The sequence below is a fragment of the Camarhynchus parvulus genome, chromosome 2 (genome assembly GCF_901933205.1).
Source record: "Camarhynchus parvulus chromosome 2, STF_HiC, whole genome shotgun sequence".
Classification (NCBI taxonomy): Eukaryota; Metazoa; Chordata; class Aves; order Passeriformes; family Thraupidae; genus Camarhynchus; species Camarhynchus parvulus.
This window is the reverse complement of record NC_044572.1, coordinates 52,324,270-52,351,880: the sequence shown is the minus strand read 5'-3', so window position 1 is coordinate 52,351,880 and position 27,611 is coordinate 52,324,270. Positions and strand designations below refer to the sequence as shown.

General features: G+C 38.3%; 1 protein-coding gene across 2 annotated transcripts in view; it reads right to left on the bottom strand.

The window, feature by feature from the left end:
* POU6F2 (POU class 6 homeobox 2) overlaps positions 1-27,611 on the bottom strand; it is a 308,976-nt gene that overhangs the window by 81,115 nt on the left and 200,250 nt on the right. For both annotated transcript variants that reach the window (XM_030971869.1, XM_030971870.1), the window contains exon 5: positions 12,829-13,130. In XM_030971869.1, coding sequence (XP_030827729.1) covers positions 12,829-13,130 — 302 coding nt within the window. The remainder of the gene's footprint in view (positions 1-12,828; positions 13,131-27,611) is intronic.

Here is a 27,611-nt window from a genome sequence, read left to right as displayed (position 1 = left end):
ATTGGCTCGCTATCATAACCACTGGGTTTAGCCTCTTTTCACAGATTTCAAAGGATTTTTTAAATTAGCCTAAACTGTTGTATGATCAGACTTTATTAAGAGATGGTTTCTGTTGGACCTCAGCATGCTGAGTAGTGCCAACTTTGGGAACAGTGTAATGAAAAGAAAATGAATGGGAATAGGAACACATTCGGTGTCCTAGCATTTCCTCATTCTTCTGAACCCCTGTGGTATCCAAACATCTTTATATCCACTTCTAAACAAGATTAAGGCTGCAATGGCATAACACAAAGGTGTATGATGAGCATATTTAACTAGTGCAATAGTTTACCACAAACTTAAAACACTGCCTCAAGATGATACAGACCTTTAATTAAATAAGTCCTCTACAACAAAATGGTGGTTATATTGGGTTAATTTATGTACATACAAAAGCCCTCCATAAATACTTTACTAAATATTTGTTTCATGACATGGATCTAAGCTTCAGTAGCTTCCCTTCTCTTTTTGAAAAATTAATTTTGGAAAAAAGAAAAAGAAAAATAAAACACATCTAGACCACTCAAATTCTGACTATCCAGCCCCAAGAATTGTTCTTATAAATCTGTAGTTAACTGTCTAAGAACCTCTTAGCTGTTTTCCATTGCCTACACATTACTGATGTTGCTACAGATTAAGACTGAGTTTTAAAGCCATTTCTATCTCTAGTGAGTGCTTGTTATCAACATTTTAAAGAGAAGATGTGACCAAACCTTTGAAAAGTGACTGAATACTTCAATGCCAATATATTTTGCACGTAAAATATAAAAATCTCTGTGTGTTTCATTTGAAATCTGATAAATATTTATTATCAATGCTGTTTGCTTTTAATCTGTTCAGGATATCATTTCTCCAGCTCCTTAGTACTTAAACAAAAATGGCATTTACATTACAATATTGCTTGCCAACAATCTCATTTTCTGGTTTAGTCAGCAGCCTTCATGCTTGATTAGTCTTTAATTATACAAATACCTACATATTAAAAAAGTTTTATTTTTTCCATACTTTGAGCATGTAATTATTTTCTCTTGCATGCAATAACCTTTAATTTTAGGATTAAGAAACTGATTCTCTTTAGTATGGATGGATTTTTTCAAGTGTTAAAGCAAATTTGGGTATTGTATTACGAGTAGGAAAATTAACTTTAGGAAAACCTTTCATTAGTGCATTTGACAGCACACTGAGCAGCTGACAGAAACTTCAAAATATTCAATATACTTGAAAACAAAATGGATACCAATTCTATGTACTCTGAAGTGAACAGCAATGCTACTCTGAATTCACGACTCAGCAAGAGAGTGATGGGGGCTATGCGATTCTTCCTTGAATATGCCTTGCTTTTGTAGGATCAGTGTTCCAGCGGTACTTAGAAGCTCAATGCAAGATCAAGACCTCATTGCATTATACCAAAAATTGTAAAGGTTTCCAGTATAAAGTGGTGATCAAACAATAGTGGGAGAATCAACAAAGGAGCAAAAAAAAAAGTGACGTCCCAGACAGTGGCAGACCTGGGGCTGCAGTTTCATGCTCCTGATTCCAACAACATATTTACTATATCACTTTGTTTCCTGATGCAAATAATTTGTCAAAAATTAATTCAGTAAGCAAAGGCATAATTTGATAATGAGATTAGAGTTAAATATGCACATTTAAAATGGCAGTAAAAGAATTCGCTCTTCTTTTCCAGCAATTTTCACTCATGAGAGCATGGAATGCCAAGTTTGGGTCTACAGGACTGACATTTTATCTCTACACCTGCTTTTACATTTGAAGTGCCAGTGATTTCCCCCTAGACATAGTCTTTGAATGTCTATGGGGAAAACATCAAGGATTTTTAGAATGGCTTGGTTTTCTCAAGATCTGTTTATTTTTATATTTGTTTCACATGAACTGAAAATTCTGTCAAACATATTTTGATTGCATGGAGAACATGTTTCAGAGTCAGAAGACAGCTAAAAAAACCCAAACAAGGCAGCTGCATTTCTATAGAGCTGGGGAGGGAGAAGAGCAGGAGACCTCCATAACAGCATGCTGAGCTTGCTCCTGTCTCGTTTGAGTGCTGTGAGAAACCTTCTGCCTGCTTCCCTCGTAGCAGAGTTACGTCTTGTTATAAAGTAAAAAGTTGCAGACACAGAGGTAGGATGGAAAAAATGCACACAGCATCTTATTCCAGAATGCGGATCAGTGATAAAATTTCAGTCTTTTACAACACCAATGCTGGTTTTTTCCCTCTCTCTTTCTCATTATAATAGGCCAGTAGGAATAAAGGCACTGTGAGTAACAACAACTTTTTTTTTCTCCCTTCTCCTCCTCCCAACATATTCCTTTTCTTCCCTGAGATCAGGCCCAGTCCTAGAGGAATACACTGATGGAAACTGCACCTTCAGATGAATCCTGGGAATGAGATTGACTTCACCTTACTTGCTCCTCCCTAGATAATGATCCCAGTACAACCCTAGTCCTCATCATCTGCCCCATGGCCCATGGAGCACCCTCACAGGCAGCTCTACTTGTCACTCTGTAAGGTGTCTCCAAGTTCCTAAGAAAAGACCAAAAGGAGATCAGCCCTCTACCATTTTCTGTCCTGTTCCAGCTGGAGCCATCAATCCACAAGGATACCCAAAGTGGGACAAGAGCATTAAGAGACAAAGAGAGCACTCCAGCTGGATCTGGTTCTCTAGAAGGCTGAAAAGAGAGCTATAGGGTTACTGTGGTGAAAATCATGAGTGTATTAAAAACGAACAATTTTTATATCACTTACTATCACATTCATTCAGCATCATCTTTTGATACCAATTTACTGGCTATCTCTAGTAAAGAGCACCCTTCTGTAATGTGACTAGACCTATATTTTAGGGTTTTCTTTGTAGCATCAGCATTTTTGCTCAAAGCCTAGGATCCTCCCAAATCTGAGTGCTTCCCCAATGCTTTTTACAAGCATGTAAATATTTCTTAATAGTTATACAAAGACATCGCAGGGGTGATGGCTGCTTTAAAAAATCTCATCTCCTTTAAGAAACAGAATTCACCATCATGATTCCTTTAGTAAAAGGAGAATCCCAGCAATATATGAAGTGCTGTTTTCATGTGTCAGTTTTTGTCTTCTGGAGCTGAGTTCAGCTTTGCTTTCCAGTCTCTTTCACAAACATAACCTAACTTGGTTCTCCAACTGGAATCCCCACAGGATATTAGGTCATGTCTAAGCTATCCAAAATAAGTCAAGTGTCTGTCCTGTGGGAAATTATCTGAAATTTTCCTAAGTTATGCAATTTCTGATGCAAATGAAGAGGGAAAATTGAATATATGAAAAAAAACCAAAAAATCATTTGAAAATGATTAAGTATTCTAGCAGATTTCAAATCATCACTATGAATTTAAATAATTTTCAACTTCTTTTCCTAAGCCAATATTTTTTAGACTATTCAGTATGATAATTTTTTATAAATCCATTAAGCTGATTTTAAACAAAAGGTACACTTAGTTATTTCAATTTACCAGGCCTAAAATAGAAAACTAAAAGGACATTTTGGGCAAGGGAGAAACCAACTTTATAGAATTGCATCATTGTTGGGAAGAAAAAACACTTAGAAATTTCTTGAGTAATCTAAGATATTACAGTATCATAACAAAAATGGTGTGTATTTCAGAGGTTAGACTTCTTTTTTTTCTTGAGACTCATAGTGCCCATCTATCCTTCCTTGCTCTCTTTCCTTTACTTCATTTCCTTTCTCAGCTGGTGGCAAACTTCTTTATTTCTTGGCTTTGTCCCAGATAAACAGCAAAAAATTACAGTGGTGCTACAAGAAAAATTGTCCTAAAAGTCTTCCAAACCTTGCTGGTGGAACAAATGCGTGAATTGCAGAAGGCATCTCTTCCAGATGAAAATATTATGCTGGGGCTCCTTAAGACCCACAGCCCATCACCTAGCAACATAGATTCAATTGGTAATTTGTATACTAAAAAGAAAAAATATAATACATAGTAGAATATGATAAGTACAAAATTTAAAAATAAATTTTAGGATCATTGTATCTACAAATTATCAAGTCTCATTATTGATTTCCTACTTGCTAAGAAGGTGTGTTGGTTTTTCATGGTACAGGTTTTGGCAGTGAGGGGCCATGGAGGTGGCTTCTGTGAGAAGCTGCTGAAAGCTTCCACCATGTCCAGACGAGCCAGTCCCTGGTGGCTCTGAGGATGGACATGCTGCTGGCCAAAGCTGGGCCAATGACAGATGATGGTAACGCCTCTGTGATAACACATTTGAAAAGAAAATCAAAACAAAGTGGGGGCAGATTTTTTCTAGCCAGAGAAGAGGAGGAGGTGAGGACATGTGAGGGAAACAACATGGAGACACCAAGCGCAGTGGAGAAGGAGGGGCAGGAGGTGCTCCAAGCACCAGAGCTGAGATTCCTCTGCAGGCTGTGGTAAAGACCATGGTGAAGCAGCTGTGCCCCTGCAGCCCATGGGGGTTCATAGAGGGTGTAGAGATCCACCTGCACCCCATGGGGGAGGTGCTCACACTGGAGTGGGTAGATGCCCTGGAGGAGGCTGTGATCCAGTGGGAGACATGGTGGGGAGAGGGGGCCCCTGTATCCATGCTGGAGCAGCCTGTCTTTGGAGGACTGCACCCCGTGGAAGAGTGACCTACACTGCACCAGTTTTGGGGAGACTGTTCCCTGTGGGAGGCGCTCACCTAGCAGCAGTGTTGGCAGGACTGCTGCTCACGAGATTGGAACCATATTGGAGAAGTTAATGGAGAGCGATCTCCTGTGGGAAGAGACCCCATGGCATAGCAGGGAAAGGACTCCTTTCCCTGAGCAGCAGAACAAAACTTCTGGTGAAAAACTAACCAAAATCCTCACATGATTGTCTCCCTGTGCTGTTGGTGGGAAGGAGGCAGGGGCTGGGGAAAAAGGTGTTTTTAAGGGCTTATTTTACTTTTCATTATCCATCTCTGACTTTGTTAGTAACAAATTCACTTTGTACTTCTAAGTTGAACCTGCTTTGCCCATGCGGTGTTTCCTCCCAGTCCTTATCTCATGAACCCTTTGCTGAACTTTTTTTCTCTCCTCTGTCCAGCTGTGGCAGGTGAGGGTGAATGACTGGCTTTCGTGAGTGTCTGGAGTTTGGCCAGTATCAAACCATGACAGAAGGACATGTACTGCTAAATGGCCATTTGTTTAAATGATCCTAACTTCCTCATGTCCTAACCCACAAGGATTTCTGAGAAAGACGCATTTTCTGACTGTAGCTGAGGTGGTGACCTCTGACTTACTAGTTTTCCAGTTTTCACATAATTGTTAATTACTTCAAACAAAAGTAGAAGGTTGGTGGAGAAGGGCAAAAAATGAAGGATTGGAAAGCTCATGTTTCCAGTCTAACCCCTTCGATAAAAGGATATTTTTTCTTTCGCCTAAATTGTTTCTAGTTGCACCTCTAAGGTCAGAATAAGCCAAGAGAATGAAAGGAACAAGCATCCTGATGGGCTGCCTGAAGCTGCCTGGTGTTACGGATCAGCGTAAAACCAGCTCGCTTTCCTCTGCCTGGGCCGATGTAACTCACTGGAGTGGCAAATTACATCAGACCTACAGCTGTAACCCGACATTATGATTAATTTGATCAGTAATTTCTCCTGTTTTTCATTTTAATCGGTGTGACTATTCTGCTGTGGCAGGTCTTTCAGATCTAATTAAGATAAATTTCAGAGTAAAAGACTTGGCAGAATTTTCGAGTCAAATCCGAGCGTCAAGTGTGAAGACCTGCAGCACTAGTCAATCAATTTCCAGTAAAGACGGCAGACTGTAACTCAGCAATCAACCCATTAACACTTAAGCAAATTTCATAATCTCCAGGCCTGTGCTTAGTTACTCTCTCAAAACATTCTGGCTACCAATAAAAAGGAAAAAGTATTACTCTTCTTAAACACCTGCATCTGCTAAAACCACCAACAGTATCCAGAAGTGGACACTCCGATAGACCTCAACCATGCTGCCAAAAAAAGGCTTAATATTAAAATTTAAAACACAGTCTAGAGTGGCTTTTTTTTTCTCCCTAGCAGTATGTAGGAGCCGAGCAACCTCTTTTAGGTGCTTTTTTGCACAATAAGCTTTAATAATATAACATCAGGGCTATACCACTTACAAAATATTACTCCTCAGATTCAATAAGACCCAAGCCCACCAGGTTCTCAGTGGTCATTCAGTCCACTTGCTTCCAAGTAGAAAAATCACTTTCCTGCAAGACTAGAAACCTGTGATGACTTGCATTTTTTTTAATACAAAGAGATGGGGGATATGAAAAATAGGGGAAAATAAAGTAATGCTTTAGAATATTCTATACTTTCTTTAAAAATTTTTGGAAATATGACTGAAAAAATAAAGAGAAATCAATGCTAACAGAACAGATCAACTTGATTTATAAGAGTACCTGAGAGGCTGTATCAACTTTTTCTGTCCTCAAGATCCCCAAGGGTCCTGCTCTCTACCTAGAAAGGCTTTGTAAATAGAAGACCTTATGGGATGTGTATCCTTTCCTAAATTTGTTCTAGGAGGATGTTATTTATTTTTCCATGTATTAAATACTTCAGTTGCTTTAGGGAGTTTATTAAATGCTCCCATTTCAGAAGCCAGAGCAAGTTGTTTGCTGGGCAAACAGCTCCACTCTCCTTCAGAGAATTCTCTAGCAAACGGTTTCCATTATTAGCCTCAGCATCTGCCCCTTGGATGCTAATAATGGCAGTTGTTTTGCTCAAAGATTAATTTCCTTGGCTTTGAATGTGAGTCAGACACCAGTCCTCCTTGTGCTTCTGAAATAGCAACAGCTGCAGAGTATATTTGGATGGACCAGCCAGCCAGTGCTCTATCTCAGAGAAGGTTTCCTCAGGAAATGAGAAGGTGTGCTTATAAAGTCTCTTTGAGATTCTTTAAACATCTCTGCTCTGTTTAAATGCAGTATCAAACAGCTTTACAGGGGGAACTCCCAATGCCTAAAAGACCCCAAAAAGCACTGAACTACTGGGAGAAGGAAGACTGTGGAGGAGAAGGAGATCTGGAATGAGTACAAGCCATCAAACAATCTAGCTATAGCAGGAAACCAGCTGGCATGTCTCTACTGTGCACTAGGACCAGGGTAGAGCACAGTGCTGAGAGGCTCCTGAATGTCCATCCAGGATAAAGTGCCATGTTGCCATATCAGAGCAGCCCAGCTGGTGGAAGATGCAGAAAGGATGAGTATGGCCATGGAAGTGCCAGAAGAGGTAAGAGGAAAAGAAGAAGGGAGGCCCTGGTGGCACTGAAATTCAAGCCCAACAATTTCTCAAGCAAAGCTCAAGTTTATTAACAGTAATGTCTGAGTGCACTGGCAAAAAGAAGATCACCAAATCAAAAGGAGAGTGCCTGAATCACAACAGCATTTGCAGTGGGTAATAACCATGTGTGTGTGTGTGGTACTTGAGTACCATGACTTCCTCGCTGGTGGAAATTTTCACACAAGTACTTGCTTGTTCTGCCCATGAAATCCCATTTATCAACCCACAAAAGTCTTTACAATACTACAGGATTACACAGAAAGCCAAAACTCTCAGTAGAACAAAGTGTTCAAATCTTTCAATTTGAAATGAACAGCAGATGAAATAAGCAAAGTATTTTCAACAGATCACTGAGCTTAACTCAATTTAGCTGACTGCAGGGGACTTTCCATGCCATCAGTTTAGAGCTAAGACTTAGGTCTTGTCAGTATCTCCTGGATATCTACCCAAGATCAGCACTTCAGCTGGCTCGCTCTCATCAGGGGATGGACATGAACCTTCTCAAATAAATGTCTTCTTGTCTATATCACATATCACCTTGTGATGTGGGTTATCTCACTCCCTATTGATACCAAAAATTAGGAGATTTTGGACAATGGATGTGAAGCACTGAATTTACTCAAAATTTATAAAATATATTTTTGTCAAAATTGATTACTAAGCAACTTGGGAACAGATTCAATCAGTCATACATTGCACAGTATTTTATGCAGAGGAAGTTAGAAAATATTAGCAAAACAAAGAAACCCACCAGACTCAGTGGGATTACTGGTGTCATAAATTCAATCAAATTTCCCTAATCTCAGGAGTCAATAAATCTGAGAAAAATATAACAAGTCTTGAATGCAAACACAGTCATAAAGACAGACCATGAGCATAATCCTTGAAAAATTGGCCTTTATCAAGCTGACAGACTTGTTTGTGACTTCTGTATCTTAAAGATGTGTATATATGTCTAAGTCTCAGAAAATATTAAGATTTCTTCAAAGCTGATTTTGCCTTAATAAGAAGTTAACCAGTGAATGAGGGTAGGTGGAAAGGGAAGGAGGAGTTATTTTTGTGTGACTATTGGAGCCTCACACATCTGTGTATATATTCTCCCTCATTTGTAGTTGAGTATTTCAGCCTTTCTGCTTTTCTTTGTTCCTTTGTTATAAAAGTGTTGAGTTTCCAAATACATTATTTAAGATTAGTATGAAAATTTAATCTGAAGGAGGTTCTGGTTTTGGGATCCTAAAGTTTGCTATAACTTGGAAGATTTTTGTGCTGTTGTCATCTCCTCACTTCCCTTCTTCTTTATTTTTATTGTTATTTTTTCTCACTCATCATCTTCCATCAGCTGCAGTTACTGTAGGTAGACTTCTGTGACAAAAGAGACTCTTCAGGAAAGAGTTCTGAAAACGGTCAGAATAATTTTACAGTAAGAAAATCTCTGGGGGATTTCCTGTTTGTCTGTTCCTATTCACACACAAACAGAACAGTAGAAATCATTGAGAATTCATCTATTCCTATAGTGTAGCACTCCCTTTGCAGGTCTGGCTATGTGTACATTCATCTTATCCATGTCTCAAAAATACACAGTAAGAGTCAGCACCAGAAGCTAAAAATTTTCTTTGGAGCCACCTAAATATATTTTACTGGTAGGAAGTGCCTTATTCTGGTAGTCAAGCAGAATAATTAGCTACTTAGTACTAAGCTCATCTGATTCTATACTGCATCTAATCAAGTTCTTATGACTCCAAAATTTTAATTGCATGGAAACTCTGTAAGATGTTCTGTCTTAAAGCGATATCTATCCTTTGAAGTTGCAACATGCTGACCATTCAAGAACTCATACGTTTTTCATGTAGTAACACAAAACATTCACAGGATAAGCATATTTGGAGAGGTATATTTTCCCAGAAGTAAAGGTTTTGAAGTCCTCAACGTACAATGTGAAATAGGTTGTCTTTTGCCTCTGGATTTCTTTGTCTCAATCAATTGACACAATGAAAATAAACATCAGACCGTGATTATCTTTATGAGGAATTTCACCATTTTAGAAGGGAGGGATGAAAGTCTTATGTCATCTGCTTAACCCACCACTTCCTGAAAGAGAGCTCAGCTTTTAAAAATTCTTCTCTGGTTGTTGTCTCTGGCAAATCAACCATCACTCTGGTTCTGCAATGTTTGCCTTTATCAGTGTAAATCTGGAGTATCTTCATTAATGTTAGCAAAAAATTCATATCCTGGAACCGAAAGGGAGATTTTACATCTTTTTACACAATCATTAAAAGACCCCATGAAAAGTAGTTCTGTAACTACAGTCCAGCCCACTGAATCCTTTAAAGAATAGTGATAAAATTATTACAGAATAATCTGACAAGAATAATTCTGAGACTTTTAGCTGGTATACACTGCACTGGCATTATTAATTTCTGATCACCTAGCAAAGTACCTCACCCAAGTATACCTAAGCAAGTCACTGTCATTTAATTTACCTTCTGAAGGACATGACAGCATCTGTACATTTTGAGATGTAATTGCTGTTATCCTTCAGTTTTTTGAAACAAACACAATCATTCTCCTGAATTACTGACTTTCCGTGACAATTTTTTGAGGTTGCATTTTTTTAAACTAATATCTTTCAGACAGGTCCTGAATAATGTAAGAGGATAAAGCCCACATGAAAAAAGTCAAGAATTCAGAAATGAAATTTTAGCTGTCAAACTTTAACTTAGTTGTTCTTTATTCCCTTAATATTCTTCAAACAAAATCCATCTCACTCTAGTTCATAAAGAACATTACCCTAGAGGACATACTACCTCTGACTTTTGTTGCAGGTTGATTTTTATGCTGGAGCATTGAACATTAAAAAAATCCACATTCTAAGCAGCTATTATGAGGAACTGCTGCCAAATATGTGCTCCCTCCTTTTTTTTTTTTTTTAACTGCCTATGTGAAAGAAAATAATTTCAGATCCAATCCTCAAGATGGATGTACAAGGGTAAGCCAGCCTTTCTCTGCAGGATTTCGAATGGAAAGACAAATTTCATGGAGGAGATGTCACCACCGCTCTGATTTAGAAAAGTACCTGAACAACCATATACAAAGTAAAACATCAGTTCCTCTGGAAATATTTCTTAGTGTCACTTGTTTGCATATAAAAGTGTCTCAGAATGCCTGGTAATATGACAGAGCACGCTTCAAGTTTTAATTACTTCTAGAGAAGCTTAAGCTGTATTGAACTTGCTGAAGAAATGCTGTAGAGATGGCTAGAAGACCAAAGTAATGACACTACACACATGGCTTAAGGTGAGGGCTGAAGTAGTGTGCTCAATTCTGGCTTCTCTTGTGATTGTCAATACACAACGTATTTGAATCTGCAAACAAACTTTGGGATTTCGTGGCTATTTAAATGGTGAGGATCAGAGAGGAAAGACCATTAAAACTACTTATCTAACAATTTATTAGCAACTTTTTAGTGCTGAGCCAGAACTAACACCTAATTACTTCTAATTCCTTCATTACTGCTCTGAAAGTGAACCAGACATGCAACTGTCTCGGCAGCACTGGCTGAGCTCTCCCCAGGGGAAATGCCAGATCTCACACTGGTTATTTCATTAAGCTTAATCCCAATTCCTAAAGCATTCAAGAGATAGTATTTGAACTAAAAACACCTCAGAGTACTTGGTTCCCTTCTTTCACTTCTGTTGTCTGCCACTTCCAGACTGCCCTCAGATAGGTAGTTGTGAGCATGAGGATGCTAAAGAGAGTGATATGCCAAGGTATCTATGTGGAAGTATTGTTATTGGCATCTAACAGGAAAGCTTTTACTTACTTTTATTGTACTTCTGAAACTGAAAGGTGACCCAGGGAAGCTAACAGTTGAAAGCACATGAAATATCACAGATGGGACTGAAAATACTAACATTCATCTGAGATTTCCATTGGGACCAAAGGCTATATAAGACTTAAGACCTCAGATTCAGGTAGTACAACCCTCTCAAGGTATATTGTCTGAGATAATCCAACTTCTTCCCAACTCCAACTCTAATTTACGTGTGCATTTGCTTTGTTTGTAGAACTTAATGACTTTTGAAACACAATATTTAGCAGGCAGTTTTAGCAAAATATCATGTGTACAGTTAGTGTGCATACATTACCGCTGTACCAAGGCAATAAAATGTAACAGAAGCTCCCCTGAAAATATCTGTCTCTGAATGTCAATAATCTGCATACAAAAAAGCCCCAAAGCACTCACTAACATGATAGATGGGGTTTTAAGTGATGCATATATAGTCCTTAAGACAATACAGAGAAGAAGCTTTAGAAGCATTATTGTCTACTCTAAGAAAAAGTTCAGCAAGCAAGGACACATCTCTTGCAGACTTTTAAGTCTATTATCTAAACAATTTTTAAAAATCAGATTTGATGCAATTTAGTTGAAGCTCAGATTAATGCAGGTTTAACTGGCCACATGCAAGAAAAGCTTCTGGTAAACCACTTTCCTTAATTGTCTAAAAAAGGATTGCTTAATTATTAAGCTAATGCAGTTTTATTTCTGCAGGAAATGGATCCAAATCCATCAGTGTGGATAAAATATTTTAAGTGGTCTCTCAAAATGTAAAGACTAAAGTTGATAGAGACTTTTCTGGTTTCTAAATGCAGTTTCACTGCCTAGTGAATAAGACTTCACTCACTTCACAGACTACTCTGGCGCTCAGAATCACACCACTTATGGGTACAGTCAAAGCTGTTCTTGCACAGTGTGAATGTAGCACAACACATGTAGCACAAGAACACCCAGCTCTAAGAAAATAGGACCACTGGACCAGAGCTCTCCTGTTTCTGCCCAGAACTTCTAAGATGGGCAGAGCTGAGCATCAGTATAGATATGGTAGCTGCTGATCTGTTAAAAAATAACCATGTCATTGGAGTGAGCATCAGTGAATGGCATTAATTGGCATCCTTAGCTTTGGAACCTATACTAAGAACCTTAACAGAAGTATTTGATTATTAGCAGGATAAAAATTAGGACTGTGATTTAAGGAGGAAAGGCAACACATCCACCCCTTGCACATGTCCATCAGCAGAAGCTGACACTCAGGATCATCTCCTAATGAACTGCTAATATTGTTACCTTCTTAAGCTATCCTAAAGAGTGACTGCTGGGCAAATGTCTTTTGTGAATGTCACATGATGAATCTCTGGAAAAAAATTCAAAAGTTTTCTATGGGTTTTATGACAGGAGACTTTAAAAGCAAAGACATTTACTCTTCAGGAAGCAGCATCCTAGAACCATCATTAGGTATGTTTTTCTGGTTCATCAGGCATTTTAGCTGTTATAAACTGAATGCCCATAAGGATTGAGTAATACAAAGTGGAATTTCTCAGCCTGTGTGGTCAGAAGGTGTAGCCTTTGCTTCATTTCTCTTTGCAGTGAGAGAGAGTGCACATGCTGTTTTAAGACCTTTAGGGATTTGTTGGTGGCATCCTACCTGCAATGGATTTGGTGAAGTAAGAGGAGATGGAAGGCCATGCCCTGGTGACTGGCTGGGTTTCTGAGGGGAGCTGGAGGACTGTGAGGCTGGAGGTGGTTGGCTCTGGCTCTGGGACTGTGTTTGGTTCTGCTGTGGTGGTGCTGATGGCTGTGGCTGTGATTGCTGGGTCTGCTGGGTTGGCTGTGGAGTCTGTGCCTGCTGAGCTTGCTGCTGCTGCTGGCTTTGCTGCTGCTGCTGTTGATGCTGGAGCTGCTGAAGATGCTGAAGCTGTTGAAGCTGGGAGTTCAGGGATGAGGTAGCTGTGAATTGAAGAGAGGGAAGGGAGTTATACAAGTTTCAGTAAATACCTACTGCTTTAAAAGTATTCTGGATAAAATTCTGGTTTTGTTACTTTGAGGGGCACACTGCTTAGAGGACAGCTGGCCCTAGACTTCAGGATGTGGGAGGAAATTATTCCCATCAATAATAGCCTGTGGTTCTGCCTGTATAATTCTGTGGTAAAGAGCCAGACTTCCCTGGGCGCAATGAAAGCAAACCTTTGAAAGGGCTAGAGAACTGCCCACAGGATGGGGCTCAGAGCGGAGAGGCTCAGATAAGCTTACCAGTGAAGCCAATGGGAATATTTGCCTATAGAAGAGAGGAACAGATTGTCACTGTACTTGTAAGTATAGCAAGAACTCATAACATGAACCAGTGCTGTTATGTAAAGGAGGAGAAAGCCATAGTCATAAAATAAAGGATACTTTGCAAAGAATTTTGACATGTTATTATGCAGTAGGTATCAGGAAATAAAACATTCAGCTGCAAAATTTCTTGTGTGATGCCTAGGGAGCAAAAAATACCTAATAAAATGTGTGTCTCTCTGAAATAAGAACTGTTTCTTATAATTCACATCTAAAAGCTATAAATTCCTTGTAACTTGCACTGCTCACTTACTCCTGATAGTTAAGATCTGTTGTGTTTTGCTAGTATATGCTTCAAACAAGATGTTTGGAAGTGAGTGGCTCACATCAACTTCCTAGCACAAAGGGCAAACTTTATTTCCCAGAGACACTTTCAAACTGACTAGGATATTCATTAAATTCAGGAAGACAGGAAGTGTGTCATAGGGATGTCACTAAGGAAGAACAGCTTTAAGCTGCAGCAAGAGCATCACAGAAGACTGATGCTTTCTGGGATTATGCCCTGAACAAATCACCTCGGTCTCCAGACACAGAGATGTTAATCAACATCTTAAGGGTTGAATTAGTTAGCTATAAGATCCCAAGAGAAACAACTTGCAAGGTCATTATGATGTTTTTCACTCTGTATATTGCTTTGCCAGCACCACCTTGTATTCTAATTTCTATTCAGAGAAGCAAAAGTAAATTTGGAATGAATTAAATTTCTTATTTTCAAAATGGCACTCAGATTGCACGGCCAGAAACTCTGTTGACCAAGTTATTTGTGGACTGGCAGATTAAGCCACGTCATCTCCACTTTCTTTTCATGCCAACATCCCTATTTCAGCTTTCTAGATGTCCATGACCTGAGGCTGAACCTGAGGTCTTGGTGCAACTTATGAAATCAGTGAGCCATAAACTGGAATAAGAAAAAGAAAAAAGAAAAGACAATGGTGAAGGATGAGGCAGAAAGAAAAACCAGAAAAAGCTGTAAGAAGGAAAAGTATAGGACTAGATAGAAAGAGCTGTTGGCTCTCCATTCCCATACTCACAGCTGCTCTAAATTTGCTTCATCAGATGCAAGAATCAAACTAGAAATACGCTTTAACAAGAATAACATGGCTATAACCATGTGTATGTGACTTCAACAAAGAATCCTAATAATACAGAAGAGGACTGATAATACCAATATATTCTATCAAGAAAATTATTCATGTAAGTTTTGTGCTTCAACACAAAGCAGAGTGACCATCAGATTAAAAACATGCATGGAATCTCATGAAAAAGAAATCACTCCAGGGAAGTAAGGGAATACTCCCATCAATTTCTCAATGAGAATTTGTACCTAAATGTCCCAAATCCAACAGGGTAGTGAGTGGAAATATAATCTAAGGCATGTGAGAACAAAGAAGGTGTGCATATAAGAAAGCAGCTGCATGGATTAATTAACAATTCATGTCATGAATCATCTCAGATGGCAAGGAAAACCATTCACCCATTCTATCTGTAGAGGCAGAAAGACCCTAACCATTCCCACAAGGAACAAAGTAATCTAGACCAGCTCTTTCTATTGTGCAGGCCATTTCTTCACCTATGATAGCTTAGCAGACTGGATGGACCACTGCTAAGCAGAACAAAGACTTCAAATTGACCCTTACTGCATCCACAGACTCCAACACAGAAATGAATTAAATGACATCCCACAGAAGCATAAATTCTAATCCACATGGCTCAAAAATGAGGGACTGTTTTATATTATGTGTGAACAATTGGACAGGAGGAGACACAGCCTTCTCATCTTGGACTAGAAAAGCTTTGCTTTCAGTACTGGTCAATACTTTTATATTGGTGAAAGCAGGAAGGTCAATATTCTACCATTCACTTTTGTACTGGAAATGAAAACATTCTTGCTGGGGTAGAAGATATCCCCTGAAGGATAATCTGATTAATTGCTTCATGGGAAAGATTCCAAGTTTATTGTCAGCAACTGTACAAAATTATTCAAACACAAAATTATTCAAATAACTTCTTGCATTTTCATGTCATTCCTTTAAAAAGCCTCTCTGAAGTCCATCATCAAGCTGAGCTATAAATTGCATTGAAGTGGCTTAGAGAGGTATGATCGTTTAACATGCTGTTGCTAAACAAACAAGGAATTGGAAGAAGGTGTTCTGAAAGCCACACAGTAGGTGTACCATGAAGCTGGATTCAGGGCTCTGGATCATGCCTGTGTCTGGTGTTCATGCTGCCAGATTGCACTGCCTCTCACAATGTGTGTACTATCCACAGCAGGGGTTGTGTCATATTATTGTTTGCAATCAAATCCAATCCAACTCCCAGAGCTGGCTTGCTTAGCTCATCCATTATAAATAGTATACCTGTCTAGCATTTGTCACTTTCTGCAGAGCTTGGAGCCTGATGGAATTTCAGGTGGTACAACAGTGCTATGTCTGCATGTATAAAAGATAACATGCACTGCCTACCTCACAGGAATCTTTTTTATGACTTACTGGCTAACAGCTGGGTAAAACTTTGACATATTTTAATGAAAAGTGCTACTTTCACAATTGCATTCAAGAATTAAAAAGGCTTGCAAAGAATTGCAGAAAGTTCTTTTCACGGTTAAAAAGTTCAACATAAAGTACATCACTTTAAAAGAGACACACAACTAAAAATGCATGCAAGCAACAAAAAACTGTGAGGAAAATCCACAAAAGCTGTGTGACATTTCAACTCTCTCTAAAAAAATATGTGTTGGATATATACCAGGTACCCAAGATGATGGTAAATATAACTGATATCTATGAAGAAACAACGGCACATGGGGTTTCAAAACCTATGGTTCAACAAACTTCTTGCTTGCTGTGGTGTTGTGGCAGACTTTCCATGGGATCACCCCACAGTTTATGATCCTACTTTGAGCAGATTATACTTACTCATGGTATCAAAGCATTTGCACTAGAAGAAGAGGCATGGAGTTAAGTGGTGGAAATCAATTTTCAAGAGGCAGTGAAAGCAAACTTTCTGATCTCCTAGGTCATCTACTGCAATACTTGTCACAGATCTCAGGCTACTTTGTGGATTAGACACAGTTACGACCTAAGGTATATACTCCTCCTTGACTTTCTTTGGGGATACCTCAGGCATAGTGTTGCCACGCATTTACAATATTCACACAAAATGTGTCATTTCTTATTCTATTCCTCTGTTGGTTACCTACACAGGAAACTAAAATGAAATGAAAATGCCCTTCTGCCAAATAGAGTGTTACAATGGGGAAAATTCACCTCTGAGGCAACCACGCTGAAAGAAGCAGTGTGATCCATGACAGGGGGATGAGTGAAGCTTTGTTGTAGTGGGCAAACAGAAGAGGCTCTGTCTTCATTTCCCAAGCCTGATTAATGGAAAATAGTAGCAATTGTCTCCTCTGGCTAACATATTGTGACATAAGTAGGGGAATGTCCCTGGTTTTATTTTAGGTTAAAATATACATTTTAAAGTTTAATCATGATTCTCCAGAAAGCAAGGAACATAAGTGTGCTCACAAATGTTTATATAATGAAAACAATTTAAAATTAGGACTCCTTTTTCACCTTTCCTTCACAATATAAACTCAGATTCTTAAGACCTCTACAGCACTTGGCAGAAGATCAAATTAATATTCAGGGATTCAAATTGTATCTAGAATCTGCTCTTGTGGATAACCTTCATATAAATTCTGATTTATTTCGGTAATGTTTTGTGCATTTTTGTTTCTGTGTAAAGAGGAAGGAGGGGTAGGAGGAATAAGAAACAATTTTAGCTTACAAACAGTTGTGCCACTCTAGCTTCTCTCCTCCTATTTATGTAATTGCATAGTTGTTCTTCAGTGCCTTGATACAATGTACAATGGACTAAAAATAAGAAAATCATACATTAAACCTTTTCTTATTTGACTGAGCACAGAATTTGACTCCTGCCATTTCAAGGGCTTAATGCCTTTTTCCACTTCCCCTGTAATGGAGAATGGATTTGCATTGCCTTAAACTGAAAAGTGTAACTAACTTTAGCATCTGGACTTGCGTTTGAACTGACATGGCTCGCTTCTTTTTTCCACCCTGTTGTTTCTCTTCTAATGAGGTTTATGCCTTTCTTTTCTTTGAAACAGATTTCTAAAGACTGAATACACACAGTGAACAATCTAATGCAAGCCCGCATTTACATTCTCTCCCCCCTGGGTAATGAGGGGTGGGTTAGCCAAATACCCGTGTTTTTCCATATGCTTGGATTTTCTTTTTGAGAGTAAAATGTGAGTTCTTTTAAATATGTTAGCATACTCTTTATGAAAAAAAAATCCCTGAAGGGTTGGACTTGTGGCTGAAGACATTAGTAATCAGATACAGAGCATATTCTTTCGAAATCACTGGCTCAAATTCAGCCTAGGTCAATATAGGGAACAAAAGTCATTAAAGCACTTTAATGGTGCTTTTCCATGTTTTCTAACATACAGAAGATGTATTCAATGTATAGAAGTCTTATTCATACGCAGATATCCACAGAGAGCCTGCCTGCAATAGAAGAAGTTTGCCACACAGCCAAGGTAATAAATTGATGGTCTCACAACATCTAATGAGGAAGATCAAGAAGACTTGAATGTCATCAATTGGCATCTTTATTTGCACTTTCAGCAGAGAATAGAAAGAGTACACGGATCAAGTCATCTCCTTGCTCCTAAAGGTGATCCCTCAAGGTTACATCTGCAAAACACAGATGGGATTATGGGAAGAAACTTGCCAGTAGTCCTCTGCACCAATTCTGCAGATAAACAGAGAACTTCGCTTTCTAGTGTTGTCATATCCAACATCGTTCATGAGCACTAAATTCACTTTAAAGAATGTAGGTAATAAAAAGGAAGCATTAAGAAGAAAACCATCATAATTTATATGGTGCCTGTGGTATCTCTATGTTTTGATGAATGCTGGACCTTCCCTGAAAAATGATCCACTGCATTAAATAAATCTGACTTTTTTTTTTCCTTATCAAACTTTAAAATGTACAATAATCCACTAAAATCTTGAGGGGGAAAAAAAAAGAAGAAGAAGAAGAAGAAGAAGAAGAAGAAGAAGAAGAAGAAGAAGAAGAAGAAAAAAAGAAGAAGAGGAAGAAGAAAAAGTTCTAAGGTGGAGAGCTTGACTAAGTATCAGGACAAGTATACTTCGAATATTTTCCATTTTAAGATAATCTAGGGGCTATTCTATGACAATACTCTGTGAGTAAAGTTCCCTGAGTGTACTGTAAAAATTGCATTAACTTATTTAAAATGCCCAAAGGCAAGAACAAGCTGGAGAAATTAGACTTTAATAAGCCATTTACTTTCTCAGTTCAAATGGGACCTTAGGTCTCATACTGTACAAATGGTTGAAATGTTAACTGGAGTCAGGGTATCATCAAGACACAGGAGATCAATCAGGATGACTTGTCTTGGGATTCTCATTCAAAGACAGGCAATTAAGCATAGTATGACAACACTGTAATTGTTTGAATGCCAAAGTCTGTGTGTCAAACAAGTAATGTAGATATGCTAAATTGCTAAATTTTACCAGCCAATTTTTTTTTTTTTTTGTGAAAACATGACTCACAGATTGGAGGTAGGATCTTCCAATTACGTCCTTATGCCAGATAAGAGCAGTTTTCTAATTACAGAGTGCAGGACCACCTCCAGATTGTCTAAGAACAGAATAGAAAATCAATTAAAGTGGCATGGTATTCCTACACAGTGGATTTCCAGACCATATTGAGCCCATAACGATGTTTCTGTGGACCAGAATTTAAGATAACCCACTCAATTCATGGGAAAAAAATCTTCAGGACTCCATAGCAAGAAACTAATTGACAGTGAAAAGATTATAATTTAAAGGCCAACATAACCCAATGTAAGATTTCACAGCTGAAGGGATATGACAGGGAATGGATGAATGACACAAAGAAATTAACTTTGAAACAACAGTCTGCTGACTCAGAGAACAATGACCATGATATATAATGGACATGAGACAAAATCTGGGCATTCTCAGCATATACAAACTTTAGTGAGAAAAACTGCAGTTTATTTTTGCTCTCCTTTACTTTTCAGATGCTCTAACATTGATGGGAATCATAATTTCAATGGAATTTATGCAGACTAAGCGTTTGATGTACTCAAATTAGCAATACTTGTAGAAAAAGCAGTGCAACAACATACAACCTCAGAAGCCTTGGAAGAAGTTGTGCAGAATCCTGTCCTACAGTTCAGAGAGTCACAAGTCCCCACTTCACCAGGTATCCTGCCATTTCTCCTGACAGTGTGCCTATGTGAGGCTTTGGGGCAAAGTCTCATCAAGAGGAGCTTGTTGAACTGCTTGGTGGCTTCAGAGTGATTTTGCATTCTTTCAGGTTATAGATCTGCAATTGCATCCTCTATAATTGTTTATGGTAAATGGCTCCTTGGACAAAGAAATATTTCTGCAGTTGTAGCTTCAACAATGGTTCTTTGAAGATCAGGAATTACAAGAAGTCTCCTCAAGGAGTCTTTGAAGTGAGTGATGTTTTCTTAACTAAAAATAACATTACTGTAAATGAAATGTACCAGGTATTCTGTATGCGTGTGTGTGTGTGCAGGGTTTTTTTAAAACAATGTGATCAAATAATGAATCAAAATATTTGTGGTTTAAAAGGTTGGTCTGTAAGCTGAGTTTGTGAAAGTGTTCTGGGAATGGCATAGGTTAAATGTCACATTATCCCAGCCCCAACCTAGGGAAGCAATACAGGCTACAGTACCCAGCAGGTGACTTGGTATGAGTGTTTGCTTTCGTGTCTCAGATGCTCATTGTAACCATGTTTCTATCAATTTTCACTTCCAGTCTTTTCTGAAAGAAAAAGACTTGAAACTCTTTTCTATTAAGAACTCTAAGAGTCAAGCACCTGTAAATTCTGTTTCTGTGTATGAATTCCAGCCAAAGAAGTTAGCTGAACAGCAGTGAGAAGAGGCCATGGAATGACTCAGAAAACAGCAACATATACATTATAAGGAGAAAGGGAAAAAATGCAGCACAGTCCTCTTCTTTTCTTTACGATCAATAAAACTACAATAGCAAGTACAAGAACTAGGTGCAAAATTGGCAGTTCTACCTTGCTGCACACAAATTCTCTGCCAGAGTTGAGACTTGAGCTTCAACATTTTTAACAGGCCCTGTTTTTCTCGATGAGGCCTTGAATGTCTGCTTTTACCAAGACATGAAAAATTTGAAATAGCAGTAACAGGGTAAAAAAGGTGGGGGAGAACACAAAGCAAAAGAAAACACATGGCTGCAATGCTCCCTATTCCTGTGTAGGGACTGAATGCTACTCATCAACAGCTGGGACACAAATGCAGTACTATGTTGAACGTGGTATTCTTCACCAGGCACAGAAGAATAAAAATGGACTAAAAAGCTTTGTCTGTGTCACAAGGGGCATTGCTTTATTAGCTGTGGTCCAGAAACAATCTCAAGCAAAGTTGGTGAGGAGGTGTTGTGCTAGATGCTGTAAATCACTATGTGAGTAGCAGATAGAGGTGTTCTTTGCTTATAAGAGGGATCAGTGTTTCTCTACACTATGCAACTACTTCCACACCAGAAATTATAGAAGAGGTGGGAGATGAACTTTAATTTGGTAATCTGTTGTACCACACGCTATTCTGGAATGTATGTACCACCAGCAAGGTACCTGATGTTTGCCTATTGTTGACTCTCAGTAGCTCTTTTTTGCTGTCTTTAAGAATCTTCCATGATTTCCAGTATTCGCCATGCATAATTAAGGACACCACATTTAGTTACGTGTATTTCAAAACATACCATAGTATCTGTAGCTGTTTTCTTTTGGTGATATTTAAGCTGACTACAGGTCAATTTGAGGCAATCTGCCTATATCCCTTTTTCTAGTTTGTTTTACTTGCAGAGAGATTCAAAACAAAGATAAAGAATAGGGAAGCAATGGTTCTAGACTGTGCAGTTGTATTTGGCACAGATGGACTGACTGCTCAGTTTTAGTTTGCAGTAAAACGAGAGTGGCTGCATATGAGATTTCTTTCCAGTCTCTGCAGTTCATCAGCCAAACATCTTCCCGCTTCAGATGCTACTCAGTTTGGCTGTGCTTGGCGTCTATCGCCTTTGTACAGCAACAGTGAATTAGCTGCTCTTTGGGTGCTCATGTGCTCCTGTCTACTGAATTTCCTGCTCACCGATGGAATAAACAACCTGGGTATCCACATAGTGCTACATATTCTACTACTCATCGGTAAAGAATTTGGATGGGAGACTTGGGGACAAGATTTTATAGTCAATCCTCATTCACAGGCTGTGAAGTCAGTCACACTTCTGTTAGGATGAGACCCATGCACAGCTGAAGAGAAGGACTGGGGAGTCCAGAAAAGCAGCTGCATTGCACTCCCCGGTCAATGCATTGTACACATCATGGCTTCCAAAAGCACATAGGAAGCCCCATGCTGCTGAACACTGAAAAGTAGCAGTTAAGAGCAGTCCTTTACACAAACTCCATCTAGATCTTACTTTGGCTCTTAAGTTGCTTCTTCAAGGTTAATTATTTTTAATTTGAAAGGAACACATAGACATTAATAAAAAGAACTTCCACTTAAATAATGTATTTATTTACATGGAGTTGGAGTCCCTAGTTATAGAAGGAGAACAAAATCAAAAGGACATAAAGGAATCATTTTGGATTGGCAAAAAATAGATTCAAAAATTATTTACTGTTTATGTACATATATTCAGCCCGAACAGAATATTGGCACCCTTTTGATGCAGTAACTAACACTTTATCATCCTTATTAATGAAAATACTTGTTTTTCCAGACCAGCTAATGGAGGAAAAGCTGAATTTGGTTGCTAACCTGTGATTGTCTGAAAAAACTAACACAAAGCTAGTCTTTGCCTTTCTCAAGGTAACATTGCCCCAATTTTAGTATTCAGAATAATGAAATATTTAAAATAAGTGTTAGTGTCTTATCAGCTGTGTTAACTATATCAAATCTCAATGACACTACAAAACATTACTAATGCATTAAGGCTGTTACACATGTTAAATATATCTGCTATTAACAGCATCCTTTTAAGAATTATAGAAGAATCCTCCAGAATTTGCTCTAAAAATACATAAAATTCATAATAGAATGTATCCTAACAGGCATATTTTATTCACCCTATAAAAATATACTGGTAGTGATGCATCTGGGTTGTGTGAAGTTTCCAAACAACCACAAATTTCTTTTAAAAATTTCTTCCTTTATATTTCACCTTTTCATAAAATAATGCAAAAGCTACCTCAAACCGTAGAGAATTAAGAAAATTTTTATGATAATTAAAATACTGGTCATAATGTGAAATTGATTGCTAATGTACAGCCATGATGTTTGGGGGTTGGAGGGCAAGAGGAGAGAATTTGTTCTCAAATTCCCTTGTTTTTGAAATTAGTGAATTTCTCATCCTCTTGCAAAAGCCCACTGACTAGTGTAGATAGAAATACCAAACCTTTACTGTAGTAATTATCACTGCTCTATTTACTGTACTAAAACACCACTACAATATTTACTGTACTAACTCCAATGCCGATTAAATGGAGATGAGCTTGTTTCAAAAACATGTACTTTAATGAAAAGCCTGGACCATTCAACAGTACAAAACAAATAAATACATGTCAGTGCTGATACAAGATCTAGCTTTTTGCTTAAATTAACTTCTAATTTTAAAAGTTAGTGGAAAAAGCACTGAGCAGTGGGATGAACTTTCTGTCATGGCAACTCTGCGAACAAAAGTTGGCACAATTAGTGCACATGGAAATCTGAAACCACTACTTTAGATATGCTTTGCCAAGTTTTAACTAAGTAGATACAAAGACTGTTCCTTTCATTTTCAGTGCCAGGGATTTTGTCTTTAGTCTGTTGATTTTAATACCTCGCTCAGAAGCTTGGAAATGAATGTTTCTTCCATCATCAATTTAAAACTTTTCCATTTGCCAACTATGAATGTTTATTCTACTGTGTGTTTTCAATGAAGATGAAATTAATATGGATCTCTTTGATTTTCCACCCAGGTGCCAGGAAGCATGGGGCAAACTATTTTTTCATCTCCATCCTTGAACAGAGCTAGGTCCAGCATAACATGACCACAACACTACCCATTTTCTCCCCTCTCTCCCGCAGTCTTCAAATATGGCCAGTTTTGGACTCATGTTTGTCTAGAGTCTTCCTGGAAAGACCAGCTCTACAGAGGTCCTCCAGCCTTCTATAGGCTATGGCAACTTCTATGGCCACCATCTCCAGTGGTTCAACTCTGTTCCTCTCATGCAGAACCTTCTCTTTGTGCACATAAGGCCCCAACAGCTTCTCTTCTCTACCAGCTGTAGACACATTTACTTCTTTATAGCTTACGGAATTTTGATGGCACTCCAGCAATCCTCACCTTTGAACAGGGAACTGAAGCAAATGCAAATCTGGCTAAACATTATTGTCAGAAAATAATATTATAAATGTGATTGTGATAAAAAGCTGTGCAAAAATGTGTAAATTCCTGCATTCATTTTTTCAGGAATGTATAGGGATGTTTTTTTTGCAAATAGCTACTCAATCAGTAAAGCTTTTGGGAAATGTACCGGGAAATAGCTAAAAAGATAAGACCCATAAGTGAAAGCTAGTGTTCTCTAAGCAATCATCTAGTGCAAAAGATTTCATTAAGAGGTTTGCAGCATACACTGTGACTGTTTTACGTATCTGGATTATGGATCACAGGGATTTTCAACTCATAAAGAAGCTAATGCCAGGAAAGCATCTTATGTTTTAAAGTTTTACACTAGAAAACAAGAGTGGAAGCCAAGAACATAAGACCTCTGATATTTGTGAATCAACACTGGTCCACAGACCAGTACAGACAAAAGCAGAAGTAATTTCCTTTTTTTTTTTTTAATGCGGCAGTGTTCTTAAATGGATTAATTCTAGCACCTCTTAATCATATCTCACAGTGAAATGATATCTGATGTCATGCAAAATAGCTTCAGCCAGGAACTTTGCTGGTTCAACTGATATAACAATGATTTCAGACCTGATCAAAATATATATGCAAAATAGATAAACTTTAGATGTCTGCATGATTCTGTCACTTTCTTCAGCTAAAATTGGGAGTGGCCTTTTTGCTGTGTACTGTCTAATGGATGTCTTGCAGACCTGCATCTCACTTGACTGAGAGGACCCAGTGTACCCCCTGTCAACAGCCCAGAGAAGACCACAGGGAAAATGTGCAAGGCACCACCTGCATCTTGTGCCAGCATGGTACGAATGCAGAGCACATGCCACAGAGCAGATCTCTCCTGCTGAAATTTGGAAGAATGCCATTGGCTTATGTACTGATCTGCAACTTTAATTTTTCCACAGAACACTTTAATCAAAAATCACTTTCATAATTTGTAAACACTGCCAAATGTTTGATTCCAGGCTGTTTAAGTGATCAAACCTTTGGGAAGAAAAATAAAATAAATAACAATCAAACCATCAAACAAAGAAGGCTGTTATAAATAATTAAATATGCTGTTCTGACACATACTATTCCCATCTGGATGCTGTGCTTGCATGATATAAAGCACAGCTTTCCTAACCAGGAAAAAAATTTAGAAAACATCCAGTATGACAGAACAAGTCAGATCACAATCAGGGATTTAGGACTGACTGTCTTGTAAAGATGAGCACCTGGGAATCCACTTCCTATTTCTGAACCTAACAGACCTGCACCACCTTGGGCACAGCAGCTAATCTCACTGCCTCACTTTCCTGTTCTATAAAAGAAAAAGAGGGATAATAAACTTCACTGCCCTCACTACAGAAAGCTAAATTAGTGAAGTACAGCAATGTGCACCAAAATCCTCAAAAAGAAGGGGGTCAAAGATACACAAAATTTTATTTCCCTATGGAAAAGATTGTTGTAGAACTACTGCCTACGTGGTGTTAATAAGAGATAAATGATTTAAAAGCACCCATTGTTTGTTCTTACTTTTTGATAATGTCTGGCTAATGCTTTTACTCCCAGCAGCTCATAGAACTTTTTGAGATCTACAACAAGCAGGATGTCTTTTAAGCTAAATTCTCAGTTTAGGCACATTTTAGGCACTTATCTCACACTGGATTGAAAGGATACCTCAGACTGAACACCAATCCCAGATTTTCTGGAATATTAATAGTTAGATTTCATTACACACCTCTATGAGCACCTCTGTAATCAGAGACACACCAATGGAACTATCTAAACTAAAGTAGTTAATGACAAAAAAAATCCAAAAGAAAATGTCACAAACAAGGCATCAAAAATAATAAAGTAATTCTTCCATTGCAGGAAGCTAGGCCAGAGAAACAGGAGGATGACAAAAAGAAAATAAAGAAAGGAAAACAAATTCAAGGGCGATAACTATAGGACCCCAGTGGGCTTGTTAGATGAATAGTCTGCAGGCAAACACATCCTGCTGCTGTGATGCTTCATAAATTCTATCATCTTGTTAAGAAGCTGAAGACTACTGACCTCACTTCCTCTGCTAATAAGACTTTGTTGCTTTGTGCCTTGACTTTTATGATGCTTATGAAATTTGAGCCATTGTGTGAGCCTCCCTCCTTCATACACCAATGATACCTCCCAAATTACAGAAGGACAAATGGGAATTGGAGACTCCCTCTTTTGTGCAACAGTCCCTTCTTTCCCTCTTCCTAAACACTTCTAACATATTTTTCAGGCTCTCAGGACCAGCAATGCTGAGACTTGCTTGGTTTCCAAATATAGTACAAGTAATCATAGTAATAAACCAAGAAATCTGAGTAGATTTTAGGATGTACACATACAGGTATGACATTTATACATGCCAGAAAGACCTTCATGCATTATAAAGCATGTGCAGGGAATATTCAGCCATATTGTTCTAAGAGAACACATAGCAAGTGTCAAAAGGCCAAAGAGAGAGCAGCCACAAAGGTGTTTTGGAAATACTCTCCAAACACAAGGACTACATAGGCTATGTACGCAAAAGCTCTCCTTCTTGGAGCTCAAAACAGGAGAAAACAATTACTCTTCTTAGTACTTACTTTTAAAGAGCAAAATATACAAAGGCAGCTGAGACAAAATCCAGCCCAGCTGGCTACAGCCACATGATCATGAAAAATTCAGTGAAAAGCAGGCCTGTGTCTTGTCCTTTTCCATATTTTGCATAATTTTCTTCCCAGTCTAAAAAGGCACAAGACAGATCAAGACAATTCTTTTGTCTTTACACATGACAGGGCAAAAATTAATTTACACCATAAAAAAAAAAAAAAAAAGGGGATGCTTGTCTATCAGTTGCCTAAAGCTTTGAGTGTTCAGTAATGTAAGTATGTACCAAGGATGTGCCTTTAAAATTTTACAGTATGCAACTTAAAGAAAAATAAATCAACCATGATTTCCTTCTAGTATCTCCATAGAATTCACTGGCACTGGGAAAAACCCCCCAAACCCTCAGACACCTTTTTTCCCACAGACATCCTCTTACCCTTAAAAGCTAAAAACCTCCAATGGTTACCTCTTGCAGCTGGTAGATCACATTAGAGATGTCCTTGCTTAGTAGCCTTACCTTTAGCATCTCAAAACAAAAATGGTGCAAATAAAAATAGACAAATCAACACAGTTGATGAGAACAGCAAGACCAAACTCTTCTTCAGGTTTCACAGAGCAATGAGGACTGTGTAATAGAATTTGCATTTCTGAAGCAGTGAGGAAAATGCAGCCTTTACTTACACAGTTCTAAGAGCTCTATGCCTTTTGGATATGACTTTCTCTTTGGTTCAGTTGTGCCACGAATGCTGCTCAGCACTTGCTTTGCAACCCTTAATAGATAACACAGCAATCATCCACTGTCTAGACTTCCTGTCCTTTCCAATAAGGAAGGTATGCAAATTCTTGGTAGAGTACACAGCAATAAAACTTCAAATAAAACAGTCCAAACCAAACCAAACCAAACCAAAATAAAATGAAATACTGTAACAAGTCAAAAAATCCTAGCTTCTTCCTGCTTCTTTCATAGCTCCTACATGGGATCAAATAT